Source organism: Aotus nancymaae, unplaced genomic scaffold, assembly GCF_030222135.1.
Source record: "Aotus nancymaae isolate 86718 unplaced genomic scaffold, 86718_ANA_hifiasm-v0.15.2.pri h1tg000032l_0, whole genome shotgun sequence".
Lineage (NCBI taxonomy): Eukaryota > Metazoa > Chordata > Mammalia > Primates > Aotidae > Aotus > Aotus nancymaae.
The window spans coordinates 28,586,567-28,601,466 of NW_026988445.1; the positions used below are offsets into that span (position 1 = coordinate 28,586,567).

General features: G+C 37.1%; 1 protein-coding gene across 1 annotated transcript in view; it reads right to left on the reverse strand.

The window, feature by feature from the left end:
• Nucleotides 1–14,900, reverse strand: part of ADSS2 (adenylosuccinate synthase 2) — a 40,273-nt gene that overhangs the window by 25,017 nt on the left and 356 nt on the right. The window contains exons 2-3 of the mRNA XM_012443739.2: nt 2,461–2,563; nt 1,629–1,697 (exon numbers count right to left, since the gene is read on the reverse strand). Of these exons, the coding sequence (XP_012299162.2) occupies nt 1,629–1,697; nt 2,461–2,563 (172 nt within the window). The remainder of the gene's footprint in view (nt 1–1,628; nt 1,698–2,460; nt 2,564–14,900) is intronic.

Sequence of the window (14,900 nt, forward strand, 5' to 3'; positions counted from 1 at the left end):
ACCAATATAAAAATCAGAGACCAGGTCACAGGTGAAAACGCAGAAAGGAGAAAAGAGATGGTAGCAAAGACAGGGCTCTGTAAAGTCATATTTAGTGGTTAAGAACACTTGAGGACAGATGGTTACTTTTAAAACTGAACAATACTTTAACAGTAATTGAGTGTTTTAAATATGAGTTAATTCAAGGGGAAACTATACTAATGATATTCCTCAATTATGTATTACAGGTTGAGTGTCCTTTATGCCAAATACCAGAATATTTCAGATTTCAGATCTTTTGGGACTTAGGAATATTTGCGTTATCAATGAGATCTCTGGGGGGGGGCGGGACTCAAACATATACCTGAAATTCATTTATGTTTCATATACACCTTATACACACCAATTGAGGTAATTTTATACAATATTTTTAATAATTTTGTGCATGAACCAAAGTTTGTGAACCCTCCTCCTCCTTTTCCTCCTCCTTCCTCTTCTTCTGTCCTCCTCTTCCTCCTCCATCTGTGGTTGCTTAGCAACACCAACATTCTTAACTCTGAATTTATATGCTACTGACAAGTAATCATTTTCTTACGCTTATTCACGCACAAGTATTTAACAGTAAAAAATATGACATACCCTTAATACAGCGAAAAAAATGTGTTCAGGGTAACTAAGCAGCACTAGTGTATCTGTGGCAGCTGGCACACAGCAGCAATAACCAACAACGGCAGGCTTCTGGTCTCCACCTGTATTCTATATTTCATTTATTACCACAGTTGGCATGTCCAGCTAGCACACATGCCACTTTATTACCCTCTGTGGGCATGCTTGTGTGGGGGAATCTGGGCGTGCATGGAAAAGATGTGAAAGCTGAAAGGGGAGAAGGCCTTTTTTCCCTTGGAGACACTGAGGAAACTGTGTGTGTGCCCATGTTTGGACTGTGACTCACTGCATGAGGTTGGGTATGGAACTTCCCACTTGTGGTGTCATGTCTGCGTTCAAAAAGTTTCAGATTTGGGGAGCATTTTGGATTTGGATTTCAGATTTTTGTATTAGGGATGTTTAACCTGGAATTATAGTGTCAAATTCCCCTCATACCCTAAAGAGATGGACATGGTTAATGTAAACCTCTAAAAGTCCAAGACATTAATAAAGGAAGGAATCCAGGACTACTTATTTTTAAGGAGACGGGCATGGATATAGAGCATAAAAGCAGCATCTCCTTCACTTAGAAGGAGGGACCTAAACAATTCCCCTTACATCCGTGTAGTGTGGGGAAAAAAAATTCCCTTTTGCCCCTGAGTTACAGCAACCAGAGGAGATCCTCTAGATCCTCTAGAAAGCAAGATTGACTGTGCAAATTCAGGAGTTTGCTAGTTTTGCCACCCACATATTGTAATTCTAGCTACCTTAAGATAAGTTTGCAGATGACCAATGTGTAAAAAAGTCAGGACTTAACACAACAACATAAGATGTTGGTCTTTTGTTTAAAATACTGTTTATAATGAATAAAACTTAATAACTGATATTAGAAATTTGTCCTATATTAGCCTGAAATTTTAAAGTATAAGACAAACACATTGTTTGTCTGGCATAAGATCCTAATAAAACTTAACTGGTCACCAAATAGACTTATTCTTTCATACCTTTTCCTTTTTGAACATTTTTCTCTGCTTCTTCAAACAATCCAGGTAGATGAATTACCACACCATTTCCTAAAGGAAGACAAACAAATCCCAACTGCAAACATCTTTACCTTTAACACAAACATATGTAACTTACAGGACATTCTGATTTAACAGGGCGTTACCACAGAAATAATTCCAAGTTTTAAATAGGAGTATAACTTAAATACATAATGGAATATAATATAGTGAATATAAAACACTAGAATTATACTCAATACACTTTAAAATTTCTTTGAAACAAAGTGAAATATGTTTTTGAAGGAAAGTTGTTATGTAATTTTAAGCAAATGGAACATGGTCACAGTACTCGCTAGATCAATATCTTTCAAGTTGGGGAATCACGCCCTATTAATGGTCATAGATCAATTTAGTAGGTTGTGATTAGGATTTTTGAAAATTAAGAAGTAGAGCAAAAAAGATCAGATTGCATCATTTATTGTAAGTGTTCAAAATAAATTCATGAACTTCTCGTATTTCTTACTATGAGTCATAGTTGAAAGTATTTGGAAAAAAAAGTATTTGGAAAACTGATTCAATGACCTAATACTTCTTAAGATCATCAATGAACACAGATGAATGTAATCATTCCAAAAAGTATTACTGTTAAAAGACCTTACAGTGACAAAAAGTCAAAGTCAGGTATATTTCAGAAGGTATCAAGGTCCAAATTAATAAGAGATCAGTGAACCATCTGGTTAGTGAGAGACGAAATCAGTTTAGACAATAAAAAATAGATGTCATTATCAACTGGTGGGGGGGAATCTCCATGCAGTTCAGTATATATACTTACCAATGAATGCAGTCACATTTGGATTAATTATTCCACTGGGTAAGAGATGAAAATCATATTCCACAGAATCCACAACAACTGTATGGCCAGCATTATTTCCTCCCTAAAATATAAGATAGGGAAAATTGAGCCTGATGATAAACATGGCAAATAACATATCTCCTTCCAAAGTGAATTAATGACTTCCTGCCAAAAGGTCAACTTAAGAGAACCCAAATATTTGCCATGTTTACTGATTTGTTAAAGGCTTGAACAGAGTTTGGCTGTCTCCTTTCCCCACTGTAGTGCATCTGAGTGATTATCCTGAAAGAATATGGAAATTGGGAAATTCAGGTTTCTGAAAGACAGAAAATCATATTCCTTCTTAAAAGAGGAAAAAAGTGAAAAAAACACATACAGCAATTAGTCTGTCTTTGGCTATGGAGGATTATGGCAATCTAACTAACCATGTAGATATTCCATCTACACATAAAAAAATCTTTAAGATTTTTAAAAAAGAGTAATCTATCCAGTTACCCTAACTTGATGTAAATATTCATATAATTCCCATCATCCTAAGAGTGTATCAAGCAATTCTGTGACCTAAAATTTGTATTCCTATATGGACTTAACAAGAATCTCCCCCAAATATCAGTTATCCTAAGCCTCTAATTTATAAACCAGTCTGGTAGGTTTGGTTAGTGACAGATCCCTAGAACCTGCTCATCTCTGGATACAGTAATATCCTGGGTCAGAACTGCTAACACCGAGAATCATACTATAAGCCCATGGTGACATTTCTATTCTATGAAGCTTATGCATAAATAACACAATGTAAAAAGTCAAATTAAAAAAATTGGGTACAAAGGAGACTAAATATTAAGTAACTGTATAACTTTTCTAATTTATAAGGTTAAAAAACATGGAAGAAAGCACAAGTTTTCAAAATCATGTCAGCTGATTACATATATGTTTAGACGTCTATACAAGATTAACATACTTTTAAAAGCAAACTCAAGATGCATTTGCAACAAAAACTTCAGCAACATCCTGGTATAACATTAAAATACACCAATCAAAACTATATTGCCCAAGAGTGACTATTTTAGCTTGATCACGAGGCTATTTTTCTTTCATTTTTAATTTTTGTTGGTACGTAGTAGATGCTTGTATTTATGGGGTACATGAGATTTGGATACAGGCATATGAGTAATAATTATATCCAGGTAAATATGGTATCCATCACTTCAAGCATTTATCCTTTCTTTGTGTTACAATCTAATTATACTGAGTTGTTTAAAAATGTATAATAAATTACTGTTGACTGTAGTCCCCTGTTGTGCTGTCAAATACTAGATCTATTTCTATCTAACTATATTTTTATACCCATTAACCATCTCCCCACCCCACCCCCACCCCTACACCACTACCTTTCCCAGCCTTTGGTAACCATTCTTCTACTCTCTATCTCCATGAGTTCCATTGTTTTCCTCCCACAAGTGAGAATAGGTAAAGTTTGTCTTTCTGTGTTTGGCTTACTTCATGGAACATAATGACCTCCAGTTCCATCCACATTGTTGCAAATGACGGGATTTCATCCTTTTTTATGGTTGAATAGTACTCCACTTTGTTTATGTACCACGTTTTCCTTATCTGCCTGGGTAACGCTGCTAATTATTCAAGGTTCATGGGCTTTTTAGTTAGTAGGTGATGAATCCTGCCAGAACTGGGTCCTTCCCTTCGAGGTAGCAACTTCCCTTCTGGCCCAGGGTATGTCTAGAAATTTGTCCAGGAACTAGGGCCTGTGATGGGGAGCTCAGGACTCTACCCAGTGCCCTATCCTACTGTGGCTGGTATCCAACTGCAAGACAAAATCCTCCTTACTCTTCCCTCTCCTCTCAAGTGGAGGGGAGGAGCCTCTCCTGAAGCTGCATACTGTGCTGCCTGGGGTAGGGGGAACTCAAGCACTCCCTTGGCTGGTGTCTCACTAGGTCACTGGCTCCAAGTCCAGCACACCACCAGGATTTGCCCAAGAACTGTAGTCTTTGTGGCCCAGATTATCTTCCAAATTTATTTAGGACCCCAGAGCACTTTAGCCTGTGGTGGCTAGGCTTACTGGAACTCAGGTTCTGACCACTAGGATGGGCAATTCCCCTCTGGCTAGGGCTGGTCTAAATGCTCCCTCTGTGGGTACTGGTAAGTTCTGTAGTGTTGCTTTCTGTTGTGACAAGGGCAGCACCAATACCTATTTCCATGGTGTTCTGCACTGTATAAAGCAAAGAACTCTTTGAAGACTAATGTATGGCATACGCTTAAAAAAAAAACAAACTTGGCAGTGTTAGGCTAAAGCCTATAAGACACACTTTGGCAAGGCACAGGAAGACAGAAACAAATGCTGAGCAACACCTTCAAGTGATACCAAAAAGGGAACAGGGGTATTATTTTTTACTATTTATTTTTTAATAGGAAATTCCTGCAAGTGATACAGACACCAAATGGCACAGAAGTATGCACAGTAAAATGTAAAGACTTTCTCATACCATTGCTATAAGGCAACCAGTTAGCACAAGTTTTTGGTGTCCTTCCTGAGGTGATTTATGCAGATAAGACATATATACTGTTTTATTTTACATATACAATAGTAACAAACTATATACATGTGGACAGCTTGCTTTTTATACCTAACAAATTTTAGTACTTCTCTAACCTTGCAAACAGATTCATCTCATTCTTTGAACAGCTGTATTGTATCCTTTTGTATATGTATCTATATAATAACTTATTATACTGGTCCCATAATGAGAGGCATTCAGATTGTTTCCAATGTCTTTCTATTATAAACAATCTTGCAAAATAAATAAACTCCCTGGTATAAATTATTTCACACTTGTGCAATTTCATCATCAATTCTGATAGAATCCTAGGACATTATTATACACCAAAAGGACACTATTTATCTTAGTCTTTAAAAAAGAACTCATAGGGTAATTCTTGCCTGTATTTCAGTTCCTCTTATTACAAATAAGCTAAGTTTAATAAATTTGTACTAAGTTGTTATGAAATATTTGATAATTTTGAGACAAACAACAAATGAGGTATTATTATCAAAGCCAGACCAGGTTTTTTTTAGAGATGGGGTCTTATGATATTGCCCAAGCCGGCCTTGAATTCCTGGGCTCAAGTGATCCTCCTGTCTCAGCCTCCTGAGTACCTGAGACTACATGTCCATGCCACCCTGCCTAAAAATTCATCATTTGCTCAAGGTTAAGAACAAACTATCTTACTCTAATTTTTGGAGTAGATCCTTAAAGTAAGCCTCCTAATTTATACAAAATTACTTTTATAGATACACTAATATAATCATTTGATAAAACAGTTGTTATTGGTAGTGAATGACAATGTTCTTATTGTGTAACAAAAGCTTCCTCTTAGCTAATATTTTACCAAGACAGGTAGTAATGATGGAATTAACCATAATAAAGAGATGAAGGCTCACACACACACAAACACACACACACACTCCCCCCACTACACACACACTCTCTCTCTCCCTCCCTCTCTCTCTCTTCGGCAGATGATGTGATGGATGACTGGCTTAAGTTTGTCCAAGTTTATCAGTAGCTCAGGCTGCAAAGTTCAGCAGTAAAAGACTTAAAGTCATACATTGGTACAAAGTTTGCTCACTCGTTAAATATTAGTTATTAAAAAATACCAACATTTTTCAATAACCAATATTACATTAAGGATTATTATATGGTTTAAATATTTAAATTGTTTAGCTGAGTGTTGAAATATGGCTAAATATATCCAGAAAAATCCTAGGATTATCCTACGTAGGATTTAGGGGAAAAAACATAAGTGTTTATTTATATTTGGTCACCAGTGCGCTGTGGGGCAGCTTGGGTATAACTTTTAATCTTGAAACACACACTATGCAGAAGGGTCCTGAGGTAAACTGAGAAGGGGCTACTCATAAGGAGTATCTTGATGAGGTAATCTTTATATGAAACAAGTTTTAGCATGCTATATTTTATAAAATACAACAAATAAAGCTTCAAATTTGAAGTCCCCATTTAGATGCTAATCTAAAATATTTAGATTACGTAAATATGCAAAATTCACCTTGGGAGCTCAGGCAACTGTCCTCAAACAGAGATTATACTGGTCCAAGGAGAGGTCACATATTAGCAGATGCAAAACAAGGAATTTAAAATATGAGCACCATCACCAAAAACAGTTTCAAATATGAGCACCCCCTCAGTCTCCCAGCTACATATTATAAACAGCAGATGGAGCTGCTTCCTACATGGGCCCATGGGCAACTCTATGTAGTATGTGCCAGCACTATGGCCGCTACTTAGGAGAATCATGAAACATTATTAAATAAATGATGGCACTAAATAAATGATGGGAGATATTTTATTATCATATAGTACTAAATAAATGATAGGAGATATTTTGTTTTTGTTGTTCTACTTCTAATGGAGACATCCCATTTCCTTCTCAATTCAAGTTTTCCACAAACCAAACTTGATAATGGTTATTCCCTATAAAAATATTAATCTTATAATCACATTAACAGTTACACATAACTACCGCCTGCTTCTCTGCTAAACTCCCATAATGATCCCAGTCACTCTTGTTGCATTTAATACTTTTAATTATCATAGCTGTATGTTCTATATTACTTAACAAAAAGATAGAATACAATCAATTACTAAAGGGCTACGGAATCTCAACATTGTTTTTGGATCAGTTAAATCAATAGAGAAAACATTTAGTAATAATTCCCAGATATAAGTTAACTTTTTTCCCTAGAAGTAAGTCATATTTCTGAGTTGGTAAAACGCTTTTCTGAACATACACTTCAGTATCTGGCACAGTTAACCAAATGTCTGCCCATTTTTGTGTAGCTTTTATACGGTACAGATTTCACTGACGTCATCCTTGCATCTAAGTATTAAAAACATTTGACATTGTTCTTCGCAGTCCTCAGACACCCCTGCGAAACAGGTGGTATTGACTCCATTCCACAGATGGGGTGGCCTAGGCATGGAAAGGTTTAGTGGCTCCTCATAAACCACATGGCAGGTGGCAGAGTGGCTCTCTGGTCATGCACTGACACCACCTTCACACTTTTATCAGTGCCACCACAACATCGCACAACAGGCTCTCACGTTGAGGCCAATTTTTGAACCATTTTTAATCCCGAAATATACTCCTCCACCAACACCCCAAGAAACAAAAAGCAGCATGAGTCCACAAGTGGCTGTGTGTTACATGGCAGGTTTCTTTGAGGAAAAACATAAGCTTATAATGCCTTACATGATGTTCTTCTTGTATTAAATACCAAGAATAAATACACATTAATTTTATTAAGGTGAACAATAAATATATGAAAGAAAATTCAGTTAGTTCCCATTGCAGTCACAAAACAGTCCCTAATACAGTATATATTTTACCAATTTTCTTTGACTGTTACTCTTACATTAAGATTAAATACAAAGAAAATATTAAGTAAGCTTCTTCACCACGAAAAAATGTACCTCATCACAGAGCGATGAAATAAACTGGAACATCATGATAGAAACAAAAAGCAGGATTAAAATTCTATGTTCTCAAAGCTGAAAAGCAAAGTTTCTGATGTATGCTTTTAGTTTTTGCAATCAATACACAGCTAATTTTCATTATTTAATTAAGGTTAAAATAATAAAAACCAATTTAACTCAATATTTTCTTCCAGAAAAGCACTACGGGTCTATAGTATATTAGACTATTGGAAAACAATTTACAAATAAGAACAATCCAGAACAAATGTTTCCTCATACCTTATTTTCCTGTACGAAATTAACTCCAGGTTAGCTTTTGTATGTTCGGTCCCTCTTTTTTCCCTTACTCTGCAAACATAGGAATCATCCCCCAGCCACAGTGTGATCCAGGCCCGGAAACGTGTTCCAGCCTGAGCCAGTCAGCAACTCTCCCTTGGGAATCTGAATCTGAGTATTGAGGAGGAAAGCGGTTAGCAGTCTGAGATGCCTGTCACCAATGGGAAGCATCCTAAAGAAAAAGGCTGTCAGTTGTAGTTGCTGAGATTCCAGGAGCAGCCTTCATCTCAGGCCACCATCCTGCTCTTCCTTTACACAAATCCCCACCTTGTTTAAGATAGTTTCTTTCCACTGCTTGCAAACAAAGAACACAAATGATTCACAAAACATATTACAGCATAGTATATACACACCTTGCTGAGTTTACATCTTGTACTAGTGAAACTGAATATTAAAATGATTAATTGCTAGATATTAATAACATTTTATGCTGTCAAGGACAAAAAAGCATTACCGCAGGATATAGGAATGATATAACAGTATTTAGTTATTTTGTAACTGTTCTCAGTTTTTCCATGCATTCCTTTTCTTCCTAATTTGATGTTAAGTTTAAGGAAGTGGGAAGACAAGTGCTTTGAATTTTCTTTCCATGACTCCTCAAAACCAGAGGCTGTCAAGCCCAATTATAGAATAAAATTTTGGATCAGGAAATGCTAACATGTGTAAGTTTCTAGCTAAGAAGCTCCAAAGGTCCAGGGGAGGGTAAAGACTGTGAGACCCGTGTCTCCTCCTTTTTTTAATTGGAAAGGAATTAAATGATATTAGTCTACAAAAGTGACTTTTGATCCTTAATTTGGTTTTGCTACTGGGCCTTCTCCTTCCCCATATCACTCCTTTCTTCACTCCCCCAAGTGCATTCCTGCTGTGGTAGAGAGAAGAAAGCAGTGAAGGATCCTCAGTGTTGTAAATCTGAAACAATGGTCTCTTTTCCAGAGTACAGGCCCAAGCGTTAAGGGCTAATAATTTCATGCACATAGCCCAGAGGCATTTTTCAGGCCACTTAGTTAGGCATTTGTGTCTTATCTTTGTCCTTTTGCTTTGAGAACACGAACACCGTACAGTAATCACAGAGCTCAAAATGAACATCAGGAAGTCAGTGACCACTATGGATTACAACAGAGAGCAGCAATGTCTCAGATCCCATGCCCCTGAACTATTCCAGCAACCAAAAAAGGGTTGCTACTTTTTGTCCAGTCTTCAAGTTTCTTAGGAGCCTAACATCGTTAACGAGTCAATGCTTATTACCTATGCTGCTTTCAGGGTAAAGACTCTAAGACCTGTGTCTCCACCTTTCCAGATAAAACATGTTAGCATTCACCAAAAAGTAAGCACTTACTAATCCACAGCAATAAAGTAATTATAAACAAAGATGATTGTTCTTTCACGAAAGCATTCACATAACTGCAATTAGCTTATGATTCCAAAGTAGAGCAGGTTAAGTTACTACGAGTAAGCTGATCAAATTTAACTATTCAGCAGTAACCAGACACACTAGATAGGAAGAGAAAAAAATATACAGGGTATCTGAATTTCTTTTTAGCAAACATATCCAAGTGCACTGCTCAGTTATCCATTAAAAGTTTAAAGATATCCATTTTACCTTGCATGCTTATAGTTACCTTCCAGTTTCATACACACATAAATGTCACAAATGATAAAAACCTCAGATACCTTATATTTTAGACCTTTTATTACCATTATGAAATAACTTCTCACAATGAAAGTGGAAAGAGGTGTTGTCTGGGAAGATCTTAGGTTCCTAATTAAGAAGCTTTAGACTCTGGGTACCAAACTCTAATATTTGTTCACACTCACTAAACCAGAGTCATAGATGACAGCATTAAGACATGCAACCAAAAATGTATAAACCAATCACATCACAGAGCTCTTTGTAAACGTTTGATAAAAAATCACCTAATTACATTCATGAAAGTATTTTCTTAAAAACACACTGAAATTTAACCATAGATCTCAAGTCAAAAAAGTTTTCTCGTTAATAAAATCCTTCAAAGAAGATGTTAAAACTTAATATAGACAAAAATCTCATTTTCAGAACTCTCATGGAGCCTCTTTTTAAAAAAGAATTTTATTATATGACTCAAATATAAATTTTGGTTCAATGTAAAGAACTGTCCCATCCCAGAGCAGCCACAGGAACTCCCCTTCATTTATTATTCTTTTCATTGCTTTCAGCAGCCAATACTAAATGCCAACGTCTCTTTCTCTGTTTATAAAAGTATTATAATAGTCACCAATTTTAATTTATCAATATGTAGCCCATCCACACTCATCTTTGGTGTCAACATCTGATATAGTCCCTGAGAGATAAGATAGCTGGATTCATATCCAGTTACAGCAAGTAAGCTATTAAGTACATATCAATTTACTGGTTCATTCTAGATTTGCTCTAGGCAACAGTTTTTCCTAGAGATACTTGAAAATATTCAACAAACCCATTCATTCCCACCAAAGTTAAAGAAACAGAATAATTTTGATCAGACACCACTGAGATGGTGATGTCTGATATATTTTAAAACTCATGCCTCAAAAGTAGAACTGACAGGATACTATATTTACTAACTGCAATAGCAACTTGGGAAATCCTCATTGACTGAACCTTGAGATTTACTGTGTCAGCAGAGAAAAACTAGTTACTAGAACTCTACATGTTGAGGAGATACATGATACAAATATCAGTTACCTGTTTTCTCCTAGAAACAAGAAATAAGATTTTAATATAATAAACAAAGCCTTTGAACATAATGGTACAATGTTAAAAATTCCAGCTAAATACTAAATAACAAATGTTAATCCAAGGAATACTAGGAATTCCACCTTAAATTTATGCCACCAGTCAATTAAATTGTCCAGAGAGATGTTAAAACAATTACAGGAAAGGGTCACTATTACTGATTTCAAATAAATTTCTAGGAGTGATCTTGCCACCCAGAATATATTTGTTGAGTCTTTCTCTTCTGCTTCATATAGTATTAGGTGCTACAGAATAAAACAAAAAAAGAGTAAGTCCCCCTTTTGAGAAAATTCACGTTCTAGTAGAAAAAGCACAGTAACCAAGCAGAACAAGATTTAACCAAGTATAGCATAACAGACATTGGTAAATACTTATGTACTAGGGAAATGATATAAAAAGAATCAGAAAACAGAAACAGCAATTGTTATAAACCTGGAAGAATGGCTTACCTTAAATGCTAATTACCTACTATCTTTCAAATTATGGGAAGAAGTCTGGCAGATCATTTTACTTGTACAAGGTCAAGGCATTAAATAACACTAACGTTATTTTCTTTTAAATTATCTTTCACCTTTTCTATTTCAAGGAGAAAGTCTCAGTTTGCTGCTGGTATGTCTTTTATGCTTCTTTATCACTTACTAATAGTGGTTTCAGATCTTCAGCAGATACTCGTATCTAGCTAGAAATTAGTAATATTTTTTCAGTGTGTTTATTTTTATAGCAAGCGTTTATAAACACATATTAAGTGATGGGGTGTACTTTCCCTTATAATTAATTTTAGTCATTATTTTCTCTTTTTATTGACTTTAAAGCCTTGGCGAGAAAACACAGGGAAGCCTTTCCTGATCGCAGGCAACTTCATGTGTGTCATTATAACCAAGACCACCAAACTTACTTTCTTCAAGAACAATAAATAAGCCTTTACTTAAAGCCTGGTATAAACTACTATAGTTAAGAAGCTTCATTAGTTTCTACACAGCAAAATAAAGAAAAAAAAGCACCGTATTTTACTTTAAGAGAATTTGGGGAAAAAAACAGTATTAGGCTTCCTAAAAAAACTACTTTTGCGGTGCCAGAAAGGGACCTTTTTGGTCCCATACTTTAACCTCTTGAAAAACTGATAGAGTACCTTTCCCCGTCCCTACCTTCTCAATACTTCTTTACACAGCAGTTGTCTGCCAGACTGTGAGCTCCTTGTGGGGCAGAATCCCTGCCTTTTTCAGATTTTTGACTCCCAGGCTAAGTGATCCCTTGCAGTTACTCACTATGTGTTTACCAGATGAATGACCTGTACCAGGGTTGGGCCTCCATTTAATTCTTCTCTCTTCTTCTTAAAAGAAATATTTATTTAAAATTAAGGCATCAGTAGTGGTTGTCCTTTGATGCAAGTCCTACATATTTATGGATCTGGGGAACCTACCAAGTTATAAATAACTCCTCATAAATCCTGAATCTGAACAACACAGGTCTTAAGCGCTCTAACAGTGAAAACGCCATAAGGTTTGCATCTATTGTTTCCAAAAAGGCATTTTATATGTTAAAATATATCATTAAATACAATGCCAGTTTTTCTTTGGGAGAAAGTCCTTATGATTCTACTGGTGAAATACGGATACGTTATGTTACATCACTTCTGGAGAAACAGTGCTGAATAAAATTTGAGGTCATGACATCAATATGGCAGAATATATTAAACTCTAACAAAGGAAATATTTTCACTAACACACAAAACTTAAGACATCAAACAAGGCAATCCAAGCTCACAATGTCTTACTGTTGATTTTTTCCAACTCTCTATACACGCTCAGTAAGAACTTCAACATTCCAATTTTATAACCTAGGGGAACTTCATTAAGTAGACGCCAGCTTACTAGGGGTAACCAAATAATACAAAGTTACCAAGGTAAATCACAAAAGATTTAATGCTTAAATCTATTCATTACTCATCTGCTTTTTGCTAACAAGACAAAGAATCCTAATGATACACTGTTAAAAGGCACTAGAAAAACATAAGGATTCTATAAGGTAGTCAAATTAAAAATATACAGATGAGGAAAGTCTGACTAACAAGGCCCCTCATTCGTTTCTCCACTATCTTCAGCTCAAATTTTAAAGCCAAACTTAGCTCCTTCTCAATCAACTTAGCTCCTTCTCAATCACTTCTCTAGACTTTCCAAGGGCATCAGATCAGTTTGGTCCACAACTTAACCTCTTTCAAGACTACTTTCTCAGTAAGATTAGTAACACTTTCTCCAATCTACAAACTACTTCTAATATTTGACAGAATATTAAAATGGAGGATCCTTTAGAATAAATGCCATAATGGTTGTGTTCTCCAAACCTTCTTACAACCCACAGTGTAGCTCAACCTGAGCTATTTCCACATAAAGATGTCAAAATGTCAGTGAGGGAGACACACAGGCCTCAGCCTCTCTCCCCTTCCAGACAGCAAGAAAGTTGGGTATTCTGATTTGTCTTTCCCCACAGCATGACCAGATCTGAATTTAAGACAAAAGGAAGGTAAAGGCTGGGTTTCTGGAGTATTTCCTAAGGCAGTGTGGGGCAGGAATTTAATGGCAACAGCCTCTGGAGTGCCAAGGTACAGTGAGAGTGTGGCCAGACGGGTGGAGAAACAAGAGGTTGGAAGAGAAGGAGGAAGAGGGGGTTGTGATAGTTTCCTAAGAGTCAATTCGTGCAACAGCTATTTCAGAATGGGCAGGGTGGATGTCTGCATGAAAACAAGGTAAGTCAGAAAATATTTGCAGTATTTGTATTTAACTTTTTATATACCTATGATTTCATGGTATTCAAGGGGGCCTATAATTTATTAGAACATATACAGCATGGCGCCATCATATCATGCCATGTATGTTCAAAACAAATATTCTTGCAACCTAAACAAATAGTAGTTAACTTCAAATATTACATTATACTTTGTTTTGAACGTGGTCATTGCTCATCTACTTAGAATTCTGAAACTGGAGAGTTGTCTGAGAGCCTTTACAAAGGCGTACCCTGTGTGCTGCTTCAAAGGAAACGCAAATAGGAAGAAAGCCTCCACTGAAAACCACGTGTCTCCCGTTAGAAGTACATTACCACCTCGTTTTCTGAAAGTTCACTTTCGATGTCACCGTAACAATGCAAATATTTATTTCCAAATACTCAATTGGACATCCATGTATTTACTTCCCTCACTTTTTTGAACAGAGAAGGGATTCCCTCCTCTGGGACCAACTAGTAAAAGTAATTTTTCCTTAACATTCATTGACGGAGTACATCATAAAAACAAAAACAAGAAACTCAGGGCCCTAAAACAACAATCCAAAGCCCAGAGGTGGGTGTGTTTGGATGTCAACAAAGTGGACCAGAGGAAGCAAAGCACAGCGAGCCAAGGGCCTGCAGGCGAAGCGGATCGGTGAGTCTGGATTTCAGGACATCTCAGAACAATCCACTCCCACTGGACTGCCCTGGGGGGTGGGTGTGGGGGTTCGGCCGCCGCGCCGGGTCTCCGCCCGAAGTCGGAAGAGCTGGGAGCAGGCCTCGGGCGGTAGCTCCTCAAACTCGGACCGCATCCCACCTCCACCCTGGCCTCAGTCTCGGGCCGAGCACCGGTCCCCAGATGCAAAACTGCAACTCCCCGGGCACCGCGCATCCCTCGAAGGCTCCCTGCCAGCCCACCTTTCCCTCCAGAGCCACCCCACGCTTCACCCGCGGCTCCACGTCAGGGGTCCCCGACCTCCCGCCATTTCTCCACGTCGCTGCAGGTCAGGACAGGAGGACAGAGCCTCAAGGTGACACCTCATTTTGGCCAGCGGATGCGGGTT